This window comes from Natator depressus, chromosome 7, assembly GCF_965152275.1.
Source record: "Natator depressus isolate rNatDep1 chromosome 7, rNatDep2.hap1, whole genome shotgun sequence".
NCBI classification, from domain to species: Eukaryota; Metazoa; Chordata; order Testudines; family Cheloniidae; genus Natator; species Natator depressus.
Window position 1 is genome coordinate 91129434 of NC_134240.1, and position 23302 is coordinate 91152735.

At 42.5% G+C, this 23302-nt stretch overlaps 1 protein-coding gene across 4 annotated transcripts in view; it reads left to right on the top strand.

Moving 5' to 3' along the window:
* PCGF5 (polycomb group ring finger 5) overlaps positions 1-23302 on the top strand; it is a 108523-nt gene that overhangs the window by 34409 nt on the left and 50812 nt on the right. For 3 of the 4 annotated variants that reach the window (XM_074959056.1, XM_074959054.1, XM_074959057.1), the window contains exon 3: positions 21136-21436. In XM_074959056.1, coding sequence (XP_074815157.1) covers positions 21325-21436 — 112 coding nt within the window. In that variant the 5' untranslated portion in view covers positions 21136-21324. Of the gene's footprint in view, positions 1-3609; positions 3748-21135; positions 21437-23302 lie in introns of all 4 variants that reach the window. The other variant, XM_074959055.1, reaches the window with a different exon arrangement.

The following is a 23302-nucleotide window of genomic DNA, read 5'->3' on the forward strand; positions in this document are numbered from 1 at the left end:
AATATGTCAAGTAAAGTCTTTAACGAAAGCTATAATGCACTTAACTTCATAGTCATGAGATATATACACAGTTATAGTTAAGAATGTGTGTGTGTGTGTGTGTGTGTGTGTATGTATATATATATATATATGTAGAAAATCGTAATGGCAATTGTGGTGCAATTTCAGCATCACTTCACAACTGGGCAGTGATGCAATCAGGCAGAGAAGGGCTACCCCCCTAATTAGATGAGACTAGGATTGCCAACCCTCCCAGTTTCGCGAGGAGTCTTCCGGATTCACGCCTTAGATCCTGGAGGCTACTGAAGCCAAACTGGAAGATTTTAGGCGCTGAAAGTCTGGTGGCACAGCGGGGCTAAGGCAGGCTCCCTGCCTGCCCTGTCCCTGCACTGCTCCCAGAAGTGGCTGGCACATCCCTGCAGCCCCTGGGGCTGGAACTGCAGTCAATGGGAGCTGCGGGTGCGGTGCTTGTGGGTGCGGGCAGCGCATGGAGCCCCCTCCCCACCCCAGGGACCCCAGAGATGTGCCAGACGCTTCTGGGAGCGGTGTGGGGCCAGGGCAGGCAGGGAGCCTGCCTTAGCCCTGCTGTGCTGTCGCCTGGGAGCCACCCGAGGTAAGCACCTCCCGGCCAGAGTCTACATCCCGCACCTACTCCTGCACCCCAACCCCCTACCCCAGCTGAAGTCCCCTCCTGCACCCAAACTCCCTCCCAGAGCCCGCACCCCAACCCAAACGGAGGGAGAGGGATGGAGTGAGCAGGGTGGGGCCTTGGAGAAGGGGTGGGACTGGGGTGGGGCCTTGGGGGGGAAGGGTGTTTGGGTTTGTGTGATTAGACAGTTGGCAACCCTAGATTAGACTGGCTCGAAGCCATCGTCCAGGTCAGGAAAAAAACTATGAGGAACCATCAAGTCAAATGGGAACAGCTTGAAACTGAAAAGAAAACCCCAGACTTTGAAAACTACAAAATGAAGGTGTTTTCCCCACTTTTAATATCTATAGTGGCTGAGGGGGAAAAACTGCAAAATCTTTAAAACGGAGGGGTATGAACTGAAGATATCCAGAACTTGAGACACAGTCTTGGAGGTGGGAGGCTGTGTGTGAACACTGGATCCCCCTATGGATAGGGGTACACTAAGAAACTGTTCAAAGAAATAGGTAACTTGTCTTAGAAAAGGGATTTTATCTAGTATAGAAGCATAAAGCCTGATATTGTGTTTTTATGTTTAGTTTCTGTGTAACTTACATGTGTTTGCTTCCCTTATTACTTCATCTTTGAATCTGTGGCTTTTCTGTTAAATAAACCTTTAGTTTATTTTTACCTCAAACAGGTTTCTGTCGTGCAGACTGTGTGGAGTGTGTGTGCCAAAGTGAGTTGATAAATGGAGGCTGGTTTTACACCTTCATAGATGACAAACCAGAGGGGAAAAGTCTGAATGTCTGGTAGTTAAGCACTTGAGAAGGATGGGACTGGGGAGTCTTGGGACTAGAAGGACTGTTGGTGTCATCCTTCAAAGAGTAACTAGGCTGGTGGAAGCCAGGGTGAAATCGTGCTTGTGGGCTGGCTGCTGGTTTCAGGGTCCTGAACCAAAGCTGCACAGCATAAAGGCACCCAAGGTTCCAGGGCAAGTGGTGACAGAACACATTACTGGTCTGGGTGATCCTAAAAACGTCCATTTAAACCCTAAATACTCAGCCCCTTTGGGATGCACTGAAAGGAAACAGTGTTGTTTCTGTTATTTCTACTAGTAGTACTTGTATACTGGGCCACTAGAGTGCATTTACGTTGAGCATAGGCTGCAGGGTACTGCACTCAAAAAATGACATACCCCAGCTCTTCATTAAAATCACTGCACCCTGCCTTTTGGTAACTTAATTTCTAAACAAAGATGGTTTTTGGGCTTGTACACCTCTGGGATTCAGCAGCATTGTTGATCTTTTGTGTTAAGTTCTTCAGGACCAGAACTGATTTATTGGCGCTCACATTTTTTATTTTTAAGTAAAATAATAGTACATGAGAAGAAAATAGGAGGTGCCTGAAGCGACATCTAGGAACTTTAAGGCCTATTTTTGAGTGGTACCAAGCACCCACAATTCCAACTGAATTAAATGGGAATGTTGGGTGCTGAGCACCTCAGAAATTCAGGCCAAATGGTCATAGAACCATAGAAGAGTAGGCCTGGAAGGGACCTCAAGAGGTCATCTAGTTCACCCTCCTGGGTGGCAGGAGCTATAGAAATAATAGATCTACCAGGATCCTCCGTGAAAGATCGATAGACATCTAGTAAGCTAGACATGCAATTCTGTAAATGTCTAGTTTATTACTGGACATTTCCAAAGTGAATTGTTTAAGATGACTTGTTTTGTCAGCTGAATATAAGTGTCTCTTATGTTTAGACTCAAACCTTCTATTAATTAATTGTGGAAGTGAAAAATGCCTTTAGTTTTTCCATTAATAGCTTTCATATACAGGTACCTAGAATTTTGATGGGGTTTTTTGTTCAATTTTACTGCTCCAGCTCCTAATAAAAGAAAACTGGAAACAGGCATTATTTTCAAAAATGGACACATAAGGCACAGGTGACAAATACTAAGAGAAATAAGATAATTTTATACAGACTGATCCTGTATTCACATGCTTAAAGTTAAGCTCATGCTTATGTGTTTTGCCGGCTCAAGGTCATAATGAGAGGGACTAAGAGATACAGTGGGATAGTACAACTACCTTTCACTCTAACAATCAAGTTCACATCCTGACTCTGATCAGTGCTGCTTTAAACTGGCTTGTGTGGAAGGTCAGTCGAGCAAAGCATGGAGTTCCATTGTCTGTGCTACCTAAATGACAGTGTCCATTTTCAGCTGTTTAAGGTTTGTTATTCACAGGATACAGTCAATCCCATTTAAGGTTTGCTCCTGCTCCCAATGAAGCCAGTAGTATGGTCATTGATTTCAACAGAAGTAATATCAGACTCCTAATAAGGATGTCAGCTCTGAAACTGGAAAATATAATCTCTACATAATAAAAGTATCTATTTATTAAAGAGGTGTGTGCAGAGCTTTCTTGACTACAGATGAAATTTGAAATTACCTGTTTTACTTTATGTACAACAACTTATTTCAGTAATTTGGCTCAATGAAATATGTTGTCCAGTTCTTCTATTTATAATGAACTCTATGTTGAGCAGTTTCAACAGCATCACATTCATTGTACTATATAGTCTTCAGAAAGTTTGACGCATTTTCTCTGCCAGTGCTAGAACTGAGTAGTTCTTCCCTTTTGTGCAGCAAACACAACAATTTTAAAGGTCACTGGCAAGTTGAAATCCACTTATGTATTTAAAGAAATGTTTAAAGTAATTTCAGGTACTATCCCTGACCCTGAGTCTCCTTGCCCATTTCTGTCCTTTCGCAATTACATTAGCCTATTTAAAAATGTTTTTCTCTTCCTTTTTACAATGCGGAAGACTCACAGAAACAACAGGGAGAGCTCACAACAGTAGGTAAAATAAATTTCAGACAAAGGTGTAAGTTGGCAGACTGTCTTTAGGTATTTAACTTTTTTTAGTTGTTTTACTAATAATGGCTTCTCTCATTATCCACATGAATCCTCAGAGGGCAATTAACCCAAACAGGCAACTTTCAGTTTGTGGTTGGTGAAGGCATGCTATGGCACTGGCATTTCTGAAGAGTTATAAGACACACGGAGATGATAAAACATCTGACAGCTGTCTAGTTTTCTCAGCAGCAGAGGTAAATCTCCTTAATTTATGTTAATTTTCACAGCTAAGCAGAAATAAAATTAAGAGTTTATATTTAGGTGTAAATGAATAAGTAGACAGAATTAAGATAATATGAAGAGGCTACATCTTAAGATGTGTGTCAACAAGTGCTCATAAGCTGAATTCCTTGTCAAAAAACTAATCAAGTCTCCATGAATTTGTTATGAAGGCCAATGGTTTAATAATAATTGTTTTCTATTCTTAAAATCCTAATGAGGAAGAATAATAGACTGGGGAAAGCCAAGGAGGTTTGCTATGCAAATTGATAATTGAAGCATACTTACTTTAGGCCTATAGAATATTAGCCCATGATAGAACTGAAGAAAACAGTCGGGTCTGTTGTTCCAAGCTAAAAATCATTGTGTTTTTGGTGTCAGCATAGTATAAAGATGACCTAGGAATGTTGAAAGATCATGGTATTGTACATTAATCACTACTGAAAGCAGACTTTGTCATCTGCTTTAGATGACAGGTTTGTTGGAAGATGTTTAACTGGAGCTCAAGTAATGCATTAATTTGTGTTCATTAATTGAGTAAGAAAAAATTAGGGTAAGAAGCTTCCATGTGAGGTAAATCATCTCACATTTTGGATTCCAGAAACAGTGAGGATGACCTTAAAGGCTAGCGATTAATACAATATAGAGCAGAAACAGCAGTAAGGCATAAAGTAGTATTAATACTGTATTAAACTGCCATGCATAAAAAAACAACTTATTTGTTTTTGTACCCCAGTTGTGGAATGTAGATGAATTACAATAATTGAAATATATTGTACTTTCCAAAGTACTTCATAGACTATGATCCCAATTTGCAAGGACACACATGCTTAGCTTTACACATGTGAGCAATCCACTGAATTTAATGGGAATATTCACATGCATAATAAGTATGTGTATATGTTTTTGCAGAATCAGGGCTTATGTATTGTAGGTATATGTGACAGTTCTTGGGGTACCTAGGACTGTGAGCTATCTAGGTACTCCCCTGCCTCCAGCGTGAGGGAGACTTGCTTGTGCTAAGCTGGGTTTCAGCTGCCTAACACTACCAGGCAGTGCTAGCCCTTACTTTGCTTTATAGGTTAACAATAAGTACACTCCAGTCGGTGAGCCCTTCTAAAGCAGACCCCTGTAGTGTCCAGCCCATTCTCTGCTGAACACTCACAGAAATACTAAGTTGGCTATCCCCAAGGGAACTGTGTATTCAGAAGTTTGTATGATTCAGCTCAGGATCAGCACCTAGCTTAATATCACAGCACTTAGATATATTTATAGTGAGAACAAGGATATGTTTATTACCAGAGAGTCAAAAGAGAATGAGTAAGAATAACGGAAAGAAAGAGTTATATAGAAAACAAAATCATAACATGCTTTCTAGAGACTAAACCTACCGGACTAGTCTCCTGGCTAAAGAAGTCTTCTCACCCAACGTCTTCTGCAGCATTTCCAACCGAGGCCTGTTGTGATCCCATTTTCATGAATGTAAACACACTGCCTGTTTAGTTCCTAGGTGCAGGATAAAGGATTGTCTGATTTGCCTTCTGTTTATAGCCCCAAAGTTCATTGTCTGTACTCAGGGGCAATATAACCCTTCATCACTTGTTTTTTCTGTGTGTTTTTACCTGTTGACTTCACATCTTTCTTGACTTTGTATGTAAATGGCTATCCATTGTGTTATCTTACAATGCTTAATTTACATCTCAGCAGGGAGACTGGTGAATAAATATTTCCTGTCTGACAGAAAACCTTGATACAGACTTTAAAAATGTATTTTCCGTATATATACATATTCATAACTCCTTACCTAATCTCTGTACATACATTTCACAATGAAATTAATGACAAATGAAGGCTGGGGCACACCAAAGACCCCACATGACATTCTTCGTTGATACCAGAATCAGGAAATTCCTGTATCCCACTTGCCAGGAGTTCCTATTATCAGAGTATATAAGCATCACTTACATGCCACTGAAATATATGAATCTCTTCAGTAGACCATGGCAGCTTTTCTGCACTCACAGTGCTAAACAACAGTTTTAGCAAGGGAAATGAGGATTCTTTTTTTCAAATAAAATACAGGAAATTGAGGCGGTAGAATGTAATTACTAGAGCTGTCGATTAATAGCAGTTAACTCATGCGATAACTAAAAGAAATTAATCGTGATTAAAAAATTTTTTTGTGATTAATCGCCGTTTTAATCACATTGTTAAACAATAGAATACCAATTGAAATTTATTAAATATGTTGGATGTTTTTGTACATTTTCAAATATACTGATTTCAATTACAACACAAAATACAAAGTGTACACTGCTCATTCTATATTATTTCTGATTACAAATGTTTGCACTATAAAAATGACAAACAAAAGAAACAGTATTTTTCAATTCACCTCATACAAGTACTGTAGTGCAATCTCTTTATTGTGAAAGTGCAACTTACAAATGTTGATTATTTTTTTTTTGTTACATAACTGCACTCAAAAACAAAACAATGCAAAACTTTAGAGCCTACAAGTCCACTTAGTCCTACTTCTCATTCAGCCAATCACTAAAACAAACAAGTTTGTTTACATGGACAGGAGATAATGCTGCCCACTTCTTATTTACAGTGTTACCAGAAAGTGAGAACTTGCATTAAAAAAATAATGCTTTTATTAAATTTGTGATTGAACTCCTTTGGGGAGAACTGTATGTCTCCAGCTCTATTTTGCCTGCATTCTGCCATATATTTCATGTTATAGTAGTCTCAGATGATGACTCAGCACATGTTATTCATTTTAAGAACACTTTCACTGCAGATTTGATAAAATGCAAAGAAGATACCAATGTGAGATTTCTAAAGATAGTTACAGCACATGACCCAAGGTTTAAGAATCTGAAGTGCCTTCCAAAATCTGAGAGGGACAAGGTGTGGAGCATGCTTTCAGAAGTTTTAAAAGAGTAACACTCCGTTGTGGAAACTACAGAACCTGAACCACCAAAAAAGAAAATCAACCTTCTGCTGGTGGCATCTGACTCAGATGATGAAAATGAACATGCGTCGGTTCACACTGCTTTGTACTGTTATCGAGCAGTACCTGGCATCAGCATGGACACACGTCCTCTGGAATGGTGGTTGAAGCATGAAAGGACATATGAATCTTTAGCACATCTGACATGTAAATATCTTGCAATGCCGGCTACAACAGTGCAATGAGAACACCTATTCTCACTTTCAGGTGACATTGTGAACAAGAAGCGGGCAGCTTTATCTCCTGAAAATGTAAACAAACTTGTTTGTCTAAGCAATTGACTGAACAAGAAATAGGACTGAGTGGACTTCGTTTTATTTTTGAATGTGTTTTTTTTTTTTTACATAATTCTACATTTTGTAAGTTCAACTTTCATAATAATGAGATTGCACTACAGTGCTTGTATTCAGTGAATTGAAAAATACTATTTTTACAGTGCAAATATTTGTAATAAAAAAAGTTAGCACTGTACACTTTCTGTTATAATTGAAATCAATATATTTAAAAATGTAGAAATAAATGATATTCTATTATTAACAGTGTGATTAATCACAATTAATTTTTAATTGCATGATTAATCATGGTTAATTTTTTTAATCGCTTGACAGTCCTAGTAATTACCCAACTTGAGCTATAATCAGGACTTGAGTTAGAAAAGTGTCATCAGATCTTTAATGACCACAACAAGCAGGAGTCTCCGTTTTACATCTTATCCAAAAGATGGAACCTCTAGCAATACTGTGACCTGTAGCACTATAATGAGGCTTTGGTTCAGTACAGATGCAGAAGGAAGAGTACCATCTTTTGAAGTATTACCACCATTTCATGTAGCAACCTTAACGAAAATAGTAACCTACATTGCTTAGTTTATCGGAGTGGACAGATTTGCAACCTGAGGAGATATGCCTGGAAAAATTAGTTATTTGCGACTCTAAGGACAAGTCTACAGTACAGTGCTACATCGACGCACCTGCACCGATGCAGCTGCTCTAGAACATCTGTTGAAGACGCGCTATGCCGAGGGGAGAGCACTCTTCCGTTGGCATAACTACTCCACCTTGGCAAGAAGCGTGAGCTATGTTGGAGGGAGAGCGTCTCCCACCAACATAGCACCAGTGTGGACAGTGTGAAATTTGCATCGCTCGGGGAGGAGGGAGCTTTTTCACACCCCTGAGTGACATACTTAGATTGACTAAACTGGTAGTGTAGACTTGCTCTAAGAGTTTGTTTCTTAGTTCTGTGGCCATAAAATTAAAAACACTAGTTATTATACTTGAGAATCTGTTTTTCTAAATCCAATTCTTGGAAAAGTCACACAGATGATAAAGTTGATAGTGTGAAATCTTTAGATGGAATTTTATGATCCTATTACAGATACAGGGTTAAAGCCAAGAAACCAGGCCTGTCAGTTTTTAGGCCAAAGTGACTTCCCTACTGGCATACGGTGCCAAGTTATGGGCGGTGAGTGATTGCTCACTTGAGAATAGTTTTCTGGCTAGAATCCTGAGCCTGCCTCCTCCTCTAACTGTATTATTCAGATAGGAAATCAATTAAAAACATCAATTTTGCTTAGTTTTATTCTATTGCAATATTGAATAAAATCATTAATATGTTTCAAGGTATGCTTCCAGTAAAATGTTATCCAGAATAACTCACATTTGTTGTTAATAACTGTTATAAGAGTCCAAAGCATTTAAAGACCTTCACATTTCAGCCAAGAGTCTTAGACCAATATGGAGAGAATGTTTTTTCTAACTCTCAATGGGCCAAGTTTTGCCCTGTGGATTTCAGTGGGCTCACACAAAGTATATGTTTGTACAGAATTTTACTCAATATCTCTGCCAAATTGTTAATCAAAGGGTGACACAGGAACATCAAACTAGGGTCAAAGTATCTTGATCTTCCCCTTATTTTCTCCCTGTTCAACCAGGGAATACATTATCTATTTTAGTAAGTTCAGAAATTCAGAAATATCTATATTAGACTTAAATTTTGGGCAATGAAGTCTACTATTTTAATAGGCAGATGAAAGGACATTCCCATGAGTGAGTGTCTTCCCACACAATGCAAATAAATCGAAGACTCTGCAATGTTACATGATTAAATATAGGTTTTAGTCTGATTTAATGCACACACATTTTAGACGTCTGAGAGTTGAAAGACCAACTCCTATTGAAAGTCAGTGGGAGTTGGACGCTTAATTCCCTTGCTACAATGATCAATACCCCTCCCATAACATACCTTTCAAGATCCATGGGCCTGTCGCAACATGTGGTGTACGTCATTCAGTGCATCAAATGCCCCAACAACAACCATGTATGTGAAACCCACTTTGAAATGAACTCTCAGAAAAACGATAAAAGACAAAATCACCCGATCACCCACAGGCGAACACTTTTCACAGTATGATCACTCATTATCTGACCTATTAGTAATTGTTCTCAAAGGAAACCTGCACCTCATCTTCAGAAGACAAGCATGGGAACATGTTTGCTAGACATGCATGGTTTCAACAGAGATACTGGTTTTATGGCTCATTACAACAATTTGTGACCTACTAACCCTCCTTTAAAAAAAGAGTACTTATGGCATCTTAGAGATTAACAAATTTATTTGAGCATAAGCTTTCGTGAGCTACAGCTCACTTCATCAGATGCATTCAGTGGAAAATACAGTGGGGAGATTCTATGTACACAGAGAATGTGAAACAATGGGTGTTACCATACACACTGTAATGAGAGTGATCAGGTAAGGTGAGCTATTACCAGCAGGAGACCGGGGGAGAAAAACCTTTTGTAATGATAATCAAGGTGGGCCATTTCCAGCAGTTGACAAGAACGTCGGAGGAACAGTACGGGGCGGGGGGGGGGGGGGGGGAATAGTTTTACTTTGTGTAATGACCCATCCACTCCCAGTCTCTATTCAAGCCTAAGTTAATCGTATCCAGTTTGCAAATTAATTCCAATTCAGCAATTTCTCGTTGGAGTCTGTTTTTGAAGCTTTTTGTTGAAGAATTGCCACTTTTAGGTCTGTAATCGAGTGACCAAAGAGATTGAAGTGTTCTCCAACTTGTTTTTGAATGTTATAATTCTTGACATCTGATTTGTGTCCATTTATTCTTTTACGGAGAGACTGTCCAGTTTGGCCAATGTACATGGCAGAGGGGCATTGCTGGCACATGATGGCATATATCACATTGGTAGATGTGCAGGTGAACGAGCCTCTGATAGTGTGGCTGATGTTATTAGGCCCTATGATGGTGTCCCCTGAATAGATATGTGGACACAGTTGGCAATGGGCTTTGTTGCAAGGATAGGTTCCTGGGTTAGTGGTTCTGTTGTGTGGTGTGTGGTTGCTGGTGAGTATTTGCTTCAGGTTGGGGGGCTACTGTAAGCGAGGACTGGCCTGTCTCTCAAGATCTGTGAGAGTGATGGGTCTTCCTTCAGGATAGGTTGTAGATTCCTTATGATGCATTGGAGAGGTTTTAGTTGGGGGCTGAAAGTGAGGGCTAGTGACGTTCTGTTATTTTCTTTGTTGGGCCTGTCCTGTACCAGGTGACTTCGGGGTACTCTTCTGTCTCTGTCAATCTGTTTCTTCACTTCAGCAGGTGGGTATTGTAGTTGTAAGAATGCTTGATAGAGATCTTGTAGGTGTTTGTCTCTGTCTGAGGGGTAGGAGCAAATGCGGTTGTATTGTAGAGCTTGGCTGTAGACAATGGATCGTGTGGTGTGGTCTGGATGAAAGCTGGAGGCATGTAGGTAGGCATAGCAGTCAGTAACTCTGACGACATAATCAAAAAGGCTGACCAAGGAGGTGCTGTCGTCGTCATGAATAGGTCGGAATATGAACAAGAGGCTGCGAGGCAGCTCTCCAACACCACTTTCTACAAGCCATTATCTTCTGATCCCACTGAGGGTTACCAAAAGAAACTACACCATTTGCTCAAGAAACTCCTTGAAAAAGCACAAGAACAAATCCGCACAGACACACCCCTGGAACCCCGACCAGGGGTATTCTATTTGCTACCCAAGATCCATAAACCTGGAAATCCTGGATGCCCCATCATCTCAGGCATTGGCACACTGACAGCAGGATTGTCTGGCTATGTAGACTCCCTCCTCAGGCCCTTATGCTACCAGCAGTCCCAGCTATCTTCGAGACACCACTGACTTCCTGAGGAAACTACAATCCATCGGTGATCTTCCTGAAAACACCATCCTAGCCACTATGGATGTAGAAACCCTCTACACCAACATTCCACAAAAAGATGGACTACAGTGGGGGCCAGGGGTGCTAAAATACAAGTGTGACGGGTTCGGTCACAGAGACCCCTTTGGGGCTGCCACCTGATGTGCTGAGACTACCTCTGAGCCCGTTTTCCCTGCCAGCTTGGGACTTCAGTACCCTGTCTTGTTGAGCCAGACACGCTAGCCTGATGCAAACGCAGACCCAGGTCTGAACCACGTCCTCCAAAAGCTGCAGACTTAACTGAAAACAGCTTAAGAAGTGCTCCTGTCTCTAGCATCCAGACACCCAGCTCCTAATGGGATCCAAACTTCAAATAAATACATTTTACTCTGTAAGCTTATACAGGGTAAACTCATAAATTGTCCACCCTCTATAACACTGATCAAGAGAGATGCACAGCTATTTGCTCCCCTAGAAATTAATTACTTTGGGTTAATTTATAAGCAAAAGTGATTTTATTAAACATAAAAAGTAGGCTCTCAGTGGTTCCAAGTAATAACAGAGAAAACAAAGTAAGTTACCAAGCAAAATGAAACAAAACACACCAGTCCAAGCCTACTACATTAAGAAACTGATTACAGATAAAATCTCTCTCAGAGATGTTCCAATAAGCTTCTTTCACAGACTGGACTCCTTCCTAGTCTGGGCCTAGTCCTTTCCCCGGTACAGTCCTTGTTCCAGCTTAGGTGGTAGCTAGGGGATTTTTCATGACTGCAGCTCCTTTGTTCTGTTCCCTCTCCCCCCCCCCCATATAACTTTGGCACAAGGTGGAAATCGTTTGTCTCTCTCTCTCTGGGTCCCCACTCCTCCTTCTAAATGGAAAAGCACCAGATTTAAGATGGATTCCAATACCAGGTGACATGGTCACGTGTCCTGGGAGACCCCAAGCCTTCATTCTTCCTCGCCTGACTCACAGGAAGGCTTGCAAGTAAACAGAGCCATTTACAATTGTCCTAGTTCCTGGGAACCATCAAGATTCCAATGGCCCACACTTTGTATAATTACAGTAGGATCTCAGAATTATATTTCATATTTCTAGTTTCAGATAGAAGAACGATACATTTATACAAATTGGATGACCACACTCAGTAGATTATAAGCTTTGTAATGATATCTTACAAGAGGCCTTTTGAATGAAGCATATTCCAGTTACATTATATTCACACTCATTAGCATATTTTCATAAAATCATATAGAGTGCAACGTCACAACAAGTTCTACCAGGGTGCCATTTTCCACAAGGCTGGCCCTGTGTTAACCCCTTATGCTTAACAATCTGTTCCACCTTGTACTTAGCTAAGGCACTCTGCTTATCTTTTCGAGACCTGAAGAAGAGCTCTGGGTAGCTCAAAAGCTTGTCTCTTCCACCAACCAAAGTTGATCTAATAAAAGAAATTACCTCGCCCTCGCTGTCTCAATCACATTAAGGTTTTCTACTTGACATTTACTTTGTGTGATCGACACCTACTCTTTGCATTGCTGGAGTCCTGTGGTACACCAGTCCTCTCTAAATGTCTGATGTGTGCTCTAATTATCAAAAGCTTCGAGCCAGTGCTGCAGGCATTCTAAGCACTATGTACTATGCCCTAGATCAGGGGTGGGCAAACTATGGCCCACAGGCCAGATTTGGCCTGCAAGCCATTTCATCCAGCCCTCGAGCTCCCGCGGGGAAGTGAGGTCTGGGGCTTGCCCCGCTCTTGCACTCCAGACAGGGAGAAGGGTCGGGGGCCACTCCACACAGCTCCCAGAAGCAGTGGCATGGTCCCTCTCCAGCGCTCCAGCCGGGGAGCAGGGTTGGGGGCTGCTCCACGCGGTTCCCAGAAGCAGCAGCATGTAGGGGCATCCAGGGGGCTCTGCTCTGCACACTGCCCCCGCCCCAAGCACCACCCCCCACAGGTCCCATTGGGCAGGAACTGCGGCCAGTGCGAGCTGTGGGAGCGGTGTCTGTGGACAGGGCAGCGTGCAGTCCGCCTGGCTGCGCCTCCGCATAGGAGCTGGAGAAGGGCATGCCGCTGCTTCTGGGAGCCACTTGGGGTAAGCACCTCCCCGAGCCTGTATCCCTGAGCCTCCCCCCCGTGCCTCAACCCCCTGCCCCAGCCCTGATCCTCCTCCCACCCTCCAAACTCCTTGATCCCAGCCTGGAGCACCTTCCTGCACCCCAAACCTCTCATCCCCAGCCCCACCCCACAGCCTGCACCCCCAGCTGGAGCCTGCACCACCTCTTGCACCCCAACCCCAATTTTGTGAGCATTCATGGCCCGCCATACAATTTCTATTCCCAGATGTGGCCCTCGGGCCAAAAAGTTTGCCCACCCCTGCCCTAGATTTTTAAGTATCTAGGCATCACTGTGCTCAGCGTTGCAATGCCAAACTGATATAGGAGCCTACATCTCAGTTTCAAAAGGACTTCTAAGTAGCTCAATTCCCTTTGAAATTGAGCGCAGCAACACTACATACCTTGAAAAAGCTGAGCCTAGGGCTCTAACACCTGGTATCTCCCAATGTACACTCCACTACTTGCCTCCCACACCACTGTCCTCAGGGCCCCCAGACATCCTACCTCTGTGACCCACTCCTCACCAACTGCCCTTCCAGTCATCCTGGAACAACTTCTGAGTAAGAGGAAAAAGAACAGAAGCAAATTCACCCTTAAGGGATTCACCACACTGCCCTCTGCTGACATAACCCTGCACAGCTGGCTCATCCTATTTCCTCTTTGCAGAGGACGGTATATGTCCTGCTATTGCTTCAAGATAACACTTACATAGAATGTAGAAACAATCCTACTTTGGGAGGGGATGGGTTAATGATCTAATAGTATTTTCCATTTCTGATCTGAATGTTTCAGACAAGTCTCATAGTACAGTCATTTTATTTGGATCCATATGTACACATTAATATCCATGGTTCAAGGCCTGAATAGTGCCCTCCTTTGACTGCAAATAATTCAGGTATTTGTATCTTATAATTCAAATAGGATAACTGTCAGAGTGCCATATAAAGGTATAAAGAGTATGTTTTTGACCAATGAAAATGAATAGGAGTCCTTTTTATGATAAAACCTCGCCCTCCTCTCGAAAACATGTGTCAGCACATTTATTTGCCAAAGGTATCACCATATTCAGGCTCGCACCTTAGATTTCACTGTGCATTCATAGCATACAAAATAAGAGCGAGCATGTGAGAGAAATGCCACCCTCTGGCAAAATGAGTTAAGTAACTGCTAGTACTTGCCAACAGATAGGCACCTTGTATAGAGCTCAAAGGTGATGGGAAAGGATTCCCATTCCAGAGCCCTTCTGGTGACCCTTTCTCAGGAGTATGAGGGAGAAGGAAATATTCCCACACTTTTCCACCAAATCAGAGATAGAAAAGCCCCAAGTGAAAGATAGTCTTTGATAGTATAAATTTAAATAAAATAAAATGATTTTTTACATAGTAGTTTCCATTCCCTTGGAAAGTAAAGAAAATGACAATGTATGATCCCAAGATAATGACAACAAAAGCTGTTAGTTTACTTATATTTAGGGAAAAAATATTTTAACCATAATTCAGGAACATAGCATCAGAAACAAAAATAAAGTAAGTGCTAGAAGAGGTTATAATTAGCATATTTTAATTTTCATCTGTGAAAAGATCGTGAATATTTGTTTTAAAGTTAGTACTGTCACCACAGAGCAATGATTATTTCCTAATTATGACTTCCTGTCCAGTGGTTCTATTTTTGATGGAAGTACAGTGACTCTTCTTAAACAGGATTCTGACTGCTCAGACAAGACAAAACACAGTTTTCCAAACGTAGTTCTTCAGATGGGAAACAATTTTTCCAAACCAGATGTGGCCCAGGATCTTTTCTGCCTACCCAATAAATCCAAATGTCTCTTGGGATAACTGGGTGCTTGATTACAATGAATATTATGTAAGGGGGAAATAGAACACATTAGCTTTTGACCAATTAATGTTTAAACTGTATCTCAAAGTGATAATCAGAAAAACTGGGGCTTCAGTCCTGCACTTGGAGCTGCATGGATAAATGCGTATGCTTTTACTGAGCCAGTAGGGCTCCATAGGTGTCTCAGGGCCTAGCTTCATGGATCTGCTTGGAGGAGCAGGGTCTTAGTTTGATTGTAAAATGCTAGTGTCATCTTGACTATTGATCCAACACTTATTTTCTGTTTCCTGACATACAGCAGAAAACTTAAATGTTGTCAATATTTGATGTCAGTTCTTGAAAGTGTTACAGCTTCATTAACGAGCAAAATTAATGGAGCAGTTGCAGTTCACAGGTTGCATTATTCACTCCTCTGTTATTTATGACCTGGCCACTCCATTAAAAAGATATTTATTTTCTATAGAATGCAAGGAATTACTGTACATCATGTATGTCAGAGTACTGCAACAGTTTAATAGGGAATGCAACAAATTACCCCTCAACTTTAAAACTTTTTAGGATACAGTCTGTATTTTCCACACAGTAGACTGCTTTCCACAGTAGTAATGGCGGTATCTAGCTAAAACCATAGTACATTACAGGACACACTTTTGTTTCTACCATCTATGGAAAAAAGAGCAAGTCAATCAGAAGCAAAATCAGGTGTTTAAAGAATATGAAAAAGTTTGGCAGCTTTAGTTTCCTCATTAGCATTCAAGGGATGTAGTTATCTCCTCTGTACTTGATGCCCTATATATATATAATATATTTAAAAGCACTAATGTAATTATTATTCTTGATCATGCTGTTTTTCTTACAATGCAAAAATAATCACTCATTTGACACCAAAATATTAAATCCTGATCGATATTCCTTATAAAAAGGGTTTTAAAAGACTTGGCTTATGAATCATAGAGTCATAGACATGTAGGACTGGAAGGGATCTTGAGAGGTCTTCTAGTCTAGTCCCCTGCAGTCAAGGCAGGACTAGGTATTATAGACCATCCCTGACAGGTGTTTGTCTAACCTGCTCTTAAAAACCTCCAATGATGGAGATTCCACAACTTCTATAGGCAGTTTATTCCAGCATTTAACTTCCCTGACAGTTAGGAAGTTTTTCCTAATGTCCAACCTAAACCTCCTCTGCAGCAATTTAAGCCCACTGCTTCTCATCCTGTCCTCAGATTAACAAGAACAATTTTTCTCTCTCCTCCTCAACAACCTTTTATGTACTTGAAAACTGGTATCATGTCCCCCCTTAGTCTTTTCTTCTCCAGACTAAACAAACCCCGTTTTTTTCAATCTTTCTTCATAGGCCATGTTTTCTAGACCTTTAACCATTTTTTGTTGTTCTCCTCTGGACTTTCTCCAATTTATCCACATCTTTCCTAAAATGTGGTGCCCAGAACTGGACACAATATTTCAGTTGATGCCTTATCAACGCAGGATAGAGCAGAAGAATTACTTCTTGTGTCTTGCTTGTGACACTCCTGCTAATATATCACAGAATGCTGTTTGCTTTTATTACAACAGTATTACACTACATATTTAGCTTGTGATCCACTATGATCCCCAGCTCCCTTTCTGCAGTACTCCTTCCTAGGCAGTAATTTTTCATTTTGTATGTGTGCAATTGATCCTTCCTAAGTGGAGTACTTTGCATTTGTCCTTACTGAATTTCATGAGTGTCTAAACCAGTCACATCTGTATGGGTAGTTAGCAGAACTGCAGTTTGGCTCTAAAATATGATATGAGCTAGACATCATTACAACAACATCATTCCACCTTTATAGCTATGCTTTAATGGGATGTTGTGCATCAATTACTATTTGAAACTGAGTCTGGTGGAAGAGCAAATATACTTAGAAATGTCCTTTTAACAAGCAATACTCCTGGGGGAATTCTGCGCCACTGCACAATGCAGAATTTTGCAGAAATTAATGTTGTGTAGGCAGAATTTCCTTTCCCCCACAGAAACTTGCTGCAGTGCTGCTGGCCACCACTAGGGGCCACTGGACGCGGCAGAGCCCAGTTTGCACATAGAAGACACTGCCAAAGGAAGGGAGCTAGAGGGTTCCCAGCAGCTGCAGTTCCCAACACGCCTTGAGGGAAGGAGACAGCCTGCAGGAAACTCCATGCAAGCCTCCATCAGGCTGTTTCTCCTTCTGGATCCCTGGGCTCTGAGGGGTAGGGGGCAAGTGTCTGGGCATGGCTGGGCTTTGGTGGGTAGGGGATGTGAGTATCTGGGCAAGGAGGGGCATGGCTGGGCTCGGGGGGGGGTCCTGCAGCTGGGCTGTGGGGGGAAGGGGGTGTGGGTGTCTGAGCTACGGGGGGTCCTGTGACTGAGCTCTGGGGGGAGGGAGGGGTTGTGGGTGTCTGGCTCCCTGCTGGGCTCTGGTGGGGGGGGCAAAGGGGGCAGAGAAACAGGAACTGGGTTGTCATAGGGCTTTCTTTAACTCTCTACTCCTGGGGGAATTTTTGTGTGTCTGTATTGTTACAGAGATACTTGCTGATAGGTATTTTGAAATAAATTACCAAATTAATTGAAACGGGAGTGATTATGCAATGTTATTTTGACAAAATTTGCAGAATTTTAAAATATTGTGTGCAGAATTTTTAATTCTTGGCGCAGAATTCCCGCAGGAGTAAAGCAAGAGATTTTATAAACCGAGTAAGTTTTGAAGTCCACAAAATTAGGATCCAAACAGAATTTCTTTTAAAGCAACCCTCCCAGCTTCAACCATTTTGAAACGGCCAAGAGAATGTCAGCAGCTTATTTTACACCCAAAGGGGTTTCATATTGCACTCTGATGCTTATAGACTTTATTTCATGTTCAGTAGGGCCACCCAAGTGATGATACTGAAAAAAAAAATCAACTTCTGACAGCTGATAAAACTTAATCACAAATGGAAATATTCAATTTGCCAAATAAAAGATTGATTGATATGAAAAAGGTATTACAGCTATTCTTCTAGGAATAAATTTGTTAAAGATCATTATGATTTTTAAAAGAGTAACAATTCAATGTTTTTTTTAAATACTCCATTCAGACATCCACACCCTTTCCAGCTTTCAATTTCAAATAGCTGAACTTCCCTGTATCTTAATAATTTTGGTTTTAATTATGTTTCAAAACTGTTACTTGACTTTAATTATATTGTAGTTTGTAAAAATTACTGATTTCCTCTTCCCTCCTCCCCCACATTTCCCTAATCTGAGTCAATGCCTGTCTGCTGTGTGTAAAGAAGGAACAGCTTTAGAAAATCGGGTCTTAAAATCCTCCTTTTTATATACCTCGTGGTAAAAGTTGTTTAGATTATGGGAAACAATGTTTTTTCATTAACTTGTAATGTTTTATCAATTGAAACTTTTGAAAATACTTGGGACTTTATTTCACTCTCTTTTTTGTACTTCTTTTAAACAATTTTGTCATCTACCAAATATTTGCTTACAATGCATGTTTTCCTTCTTACAAGGTAATGTTTTCTAATCTTAGTAAAACTTGCCAGAGGGTCTAGTATGACAAACAGTGGGAACAGTACAAGGCCAAAACCACCAAAATGTAACTTTTGGTAGATGATAGTTTGCCAGAAGCTGGGAATGGGTGACAGGGAATGGATAACTTGATGATTACCAGTTCTGTTCATTCCTTCTGAAACACCTGGCATTGGCCACTGTCAGAAGACAAGATACTGGGCTAGATGGACCTTTGGTCTGACCCAGTATGGCCATTATGATGTTCTTAATACATGCTGTTTTTGTTTTTTTACTACTAAGTTAAAATTGATTATAGTTCAGCAAACTTTCATTTATATTGTAGTCTTTTTTTGTTGGAAAAGAACTTTTGATGAATTAAAAAAAACCTCATACTTAAAAAAAATTCCAATACTTTCATTGTACCATAACTTTAATTATAAGTAAGATTTCTTTTGAACAATACTTGACCTATCCTGCACTCAGACTGAAGTAATGGGACTCCATTTGGGTATAACGGTTCCACGCATCCAGATTTGACAGCAGGATTGGGCCTTAGGAAAGCCTTCTACTGTTGCAGCATAGTTAAATATGGAAGATGAGACTGAACTGGGCCTACACAAAGCAAATGTTTCACAAGTAAAGTGGAAAGTCACAGGCTACAGGTGGTAGACATGACACGACACAGTCACAGATTCTACAGCAAAATCACAGCATGGGAAGTACTTTGTTCTGTTTTTATCTTTAGCAAATTCCACCTAATTTGTGTCTCCGCCAACCATGCATCAGTTTTGTTTTTTTAAATATACACCAGTAGGTCCATCCCAACAACTTTGATAGCAACCCTGTATTTTAAATCAGGGAGCAAAACAGTAAACATCTGACAATGGGGAATGCTTTCATTCATGCTTAATTTTACATCCATGAGTAGTCCCATTAAAGGTAAGCGTGTATGTAATTATTTTCTGGACCTGAGCCTAATTTATTTCAGTATTTTACTGATAGTAACTGTGTTCTCTCCCTAAATGCCCAGCGCTATATAGAAAGGATAAAAGTTTTGAAAATTCATTTTAAGTTTCAGCTGTCCAAAAGTTTGATATGCCTTATAATAAGAACAAAATTCAATATTTAAAAAAAAACACCTTGAGAGGTGTGATTCAAGTCCCTTTGGAGATATTTTTATTAAAACCATGACAGAAGGAGAAAAGTCACTGAGTACAGATCAGTGGGGCCCTTACTATCTTGTTCCAATTACTGCTCTCCTCACCTAATGCCACTCAACACAAGCTGCTCCCAGCTTCAGAGCCATCCAGCCTCTTCGCTACCCCTCCTCTCCCCAGCCATCTGCCCTCTCCAGCCCCACATCTCCCAGCCACCCCTCTCCATCCACACCTATCTGCCAGCCCCATTGCAACTTCCCAGCCATCTGCCCTCTAGCTCCGCTACTGCCCCTCCTCTCCCCAGCCATCTGCCCTCTCCAGCCCCACGTCTCCCAGCCACCCCTCCTCTCCATCCACACCTATCTCCCAGCCCCATTGCAACTTCCCAGCCATCTGCCCTCTCCAGCTCGGTTACCGTCCCTCCTCTCCCCAGCCATCTGCCCTCTCCAGCCCCACGTTTCCCAGCCACCTCTCCATCTACACCCATCTGCCAGCCCCATTGCAACTTCCCAGCCATCTGCCCTCTCCAGCTCCGCTACTGCCCCTCCTCTCCCCAGCTATCTGCCCCCTCCATCCCCACGTCCCCTCCTCTCTCCAGCTGCCCTCTGCCTCACCTCCAAAACTACCCACTCTCCCCAACGGCTCCCCCAAGTCCCCAGCTGCCCGCTCCAGCGACCGGTGCCTGGGGCTCTTGGGAGCGGCAGCCGCAAGGCCCGCGGGGGGACGCCGCGCCCTGCCCCGAGAGGCCGCCTGGGCTGTGGCGCAGGAGGGCTCGGCGTGGGAGCAGCGCCTGCGCGCCTGTCCCGCCTGCTCTCGCTCTGGCCCAGCGCTGGGACCGGCCGCGGCAGCCCGGCGGGAAGGAGGGCGGGCTTGAAGGGGCGGGAGGCGCACGCTGTTTCCCTTTCTCTTTCGCTGGGCAGCGCGGCTGGGGCTGCTGCCGGCCAGAGGCCGACGGGCGCCGCAGGTACCGCTCGGGGGGGCTGGGGCGGACACGGGGCAGGAGGCGCCGCAGGTGCATAGGGGGAGGGACAGGAGTTTTCCAAGAGGGAGGGAGCGCCACACTACAGCCCTGAGTCTGGGCCGTGGTGCCCCGGCCTGCCCAGCGCTCGGGGAGACTCCCCCCTTCCCCTCAGGCCGGGGGACGGGACCAGCGCGGGGAGAGCTGCCCTTCGCCGGGACCCACTGTGAGGCCTGTTTACGGGCTGTGCCTCTACGGAAGGAGGAGTTCGCCCTGTGTGTGGTTCAGTGGGACGTTCCCAGGCTCCTCCAGGGCTTACTGAAAATCTCCCAGGGTCCCGGCAGCTTAAGCGCAGCCCCTGCACCTGTCCCCACCCACCTTCTCCCCCAGCCCTGAGTGTCACCTTGCCCTGGTCACTTTGCTAGCCTCACAGTAAGCTCATGGGGGGCGGAGGCACTGGCTTAATTCTTGTCAGCAAAAAGCACCTAGCACGGAGTCAGTGCCCCATGCGAAGGACTGTGACACTTGTCTGTTGGGACATCATCGTTATGCTTCTCCTTTCACATGCCTTGCAGGTATGAAAACGGCTAGTCCAGAAAAGGAGCAGGAGTTATGAATGATGTCCCCGTGAGAGGTCTGGAATGTCCATCAAATGCCTGGAGAGGTGCAGTTGCACAGAGCAGCTCCTGTGAACCACATCACCTCCAGCTGTCAAACTCACACCTCTGGCCTAAAGCGTTCAGCCAGCATCGCCTGCCCCACGAATGGCTACCCAGAGGAAGCACTTGGTGAAAGATTTCAATCCTCATATCACCTGTTACATCTGTAAAGGATATCTTATCAAGCCAACCACAGTAACTGAATGTCTACATACCTGTAAGTAGTACTTTGCAAGGTATCCATCCTTCACAAGTAATGCGTCCTCCAGATATCACCACTCATTTTTTAAAAATTGTATAGCCTGAAAGATTATAAAATGTTTCAGAATGTTCAGCTTGGATATACACTGTTATCACTGAAAAATCTCACTGTGGAGTACTTTGGGCCTTAGAGTTAATTGGGGAAGAGATAAGTCAAATATTTCAGTGGGATTTATTATGGTTCTGGTAGTATACTATACTTAAAATTACAGTATACTGTATCCAATGTACATTTCTAATAACATAAGAACATGAACTATGGGGAGGGAAGGCTCTGAAATAAGCCAGGCTCTGCCAGTTGGTGAGAAATTTTCTGTCTGCACTGAAAATGAATGGCCGCGGCATCTGCACAAGACCCCCCACCTTTGAGTTTCTGCACATGGAACTGACTACAGCTTTACAATGTATAGCCACCCATGTGGGAACCATTCCCTTTGTGGCAAGTTGAGTTGCTACTGGTGAGTATCCAAGAACAGAGACTACTTCTCTCTGAGAATTCTTTGGTTTGCAGAAGAGCACTCTGGGAGATATAGCATAGGAGGAATCTGTTGCAGTGAAGCATGTCCTGCTGATCTGTATGCCAAAAATACCTACATTCTTGTGAGGATGGAAGGCTTCCAAAACTTCTGGGGCTGTGGATTGTTTTCACTTCCCAGTTCTTTAACCCCAATCAGCCGTCAGAGTTCTTCAAGCCTAAATCATACAATTCTAGTAATTTAGGCTTGATGGATCACACAGGGTGCTTCCTGAATAATAATGCTATTCGTGCAGCACAGAAGGGCTACTAATGGTGTTAGTGCTGTGACTTCTCAGGGACTTGACTTATCATTTAGCTAATTAAGCCACACCCTGATAATGAAGATGTTGATGAATGGCATCTCCTCAGCCTGGATTCTCTCTTCGTTTCTCTCCCTTTAGACCAGATGTATATTATTAGCTTTTCTTGCTAGAGAAGTTGTAGATGCGGCTGCTGTGCCACTCGTAATATTTAGGTATCTGGACAATGGTCTTAGTGCAGTGTCTGTCATAAGTAACAGCTGGGAATTTTAAACCATCCTGTGCCTTCTGAATGATAGAGACAGGGAGAACTCTCTGGGGTATCTTACACACAGAGTATAGTCCTTGCAGATCAGGCTCAAAGAGCAGCATCGTCATCAAGTGAGCGTGTAATGTCTACTCAGTGAAGTTCAGGAAGGAGGGAGTACTAGCTTTACCATGATTTAAGGATGCCATTCCACACAGAAAAATTACCTGGGCCAGAATTTTCATAACTGTTTGTTGTTGCGTATTAAATATTATTATTATTATTATTAATAATATATATATCAATCTGAGTATCTTTGACATAAATTACAAAAACAAATCTCCCTGCTGAAACTACCAGCTCATCCTACAGCATCTCCTAACAGGACTGTACTCACATCAGAAGGCCTACAGAATTTCCCAACCCTCAACAAACAAACCTCAGTCCCTTTGGTGCCCTTCCCTCCTCTAAAGCCTAAGTAATTGTGTATGACTTGCAGTGTGTCCTGAAGGTCAGTAAACCCATCCAGTTTTGGAACAAGGTGAGTCCCTCAAGGAGGATACCCTACCACCAAGACCCCTCCATTTGTAAATAGAGGGAACTCCAATTTGAGTCTCTGCTCCTTGTAATTGTGACAGTAAGGTGGTCTCTTGAGCGTGTACTTAAATAGGCAGATAGGCACTTAATGGAGCGTGTAAGTGGAAGGTAAGTGCCTAACCAATTTTCAGAAGGGTGATAAAGTGCGTGCAAGTCTGCAGTAGATTTGGGGAATAGTTGATCCTTTAATGGAATTCTACA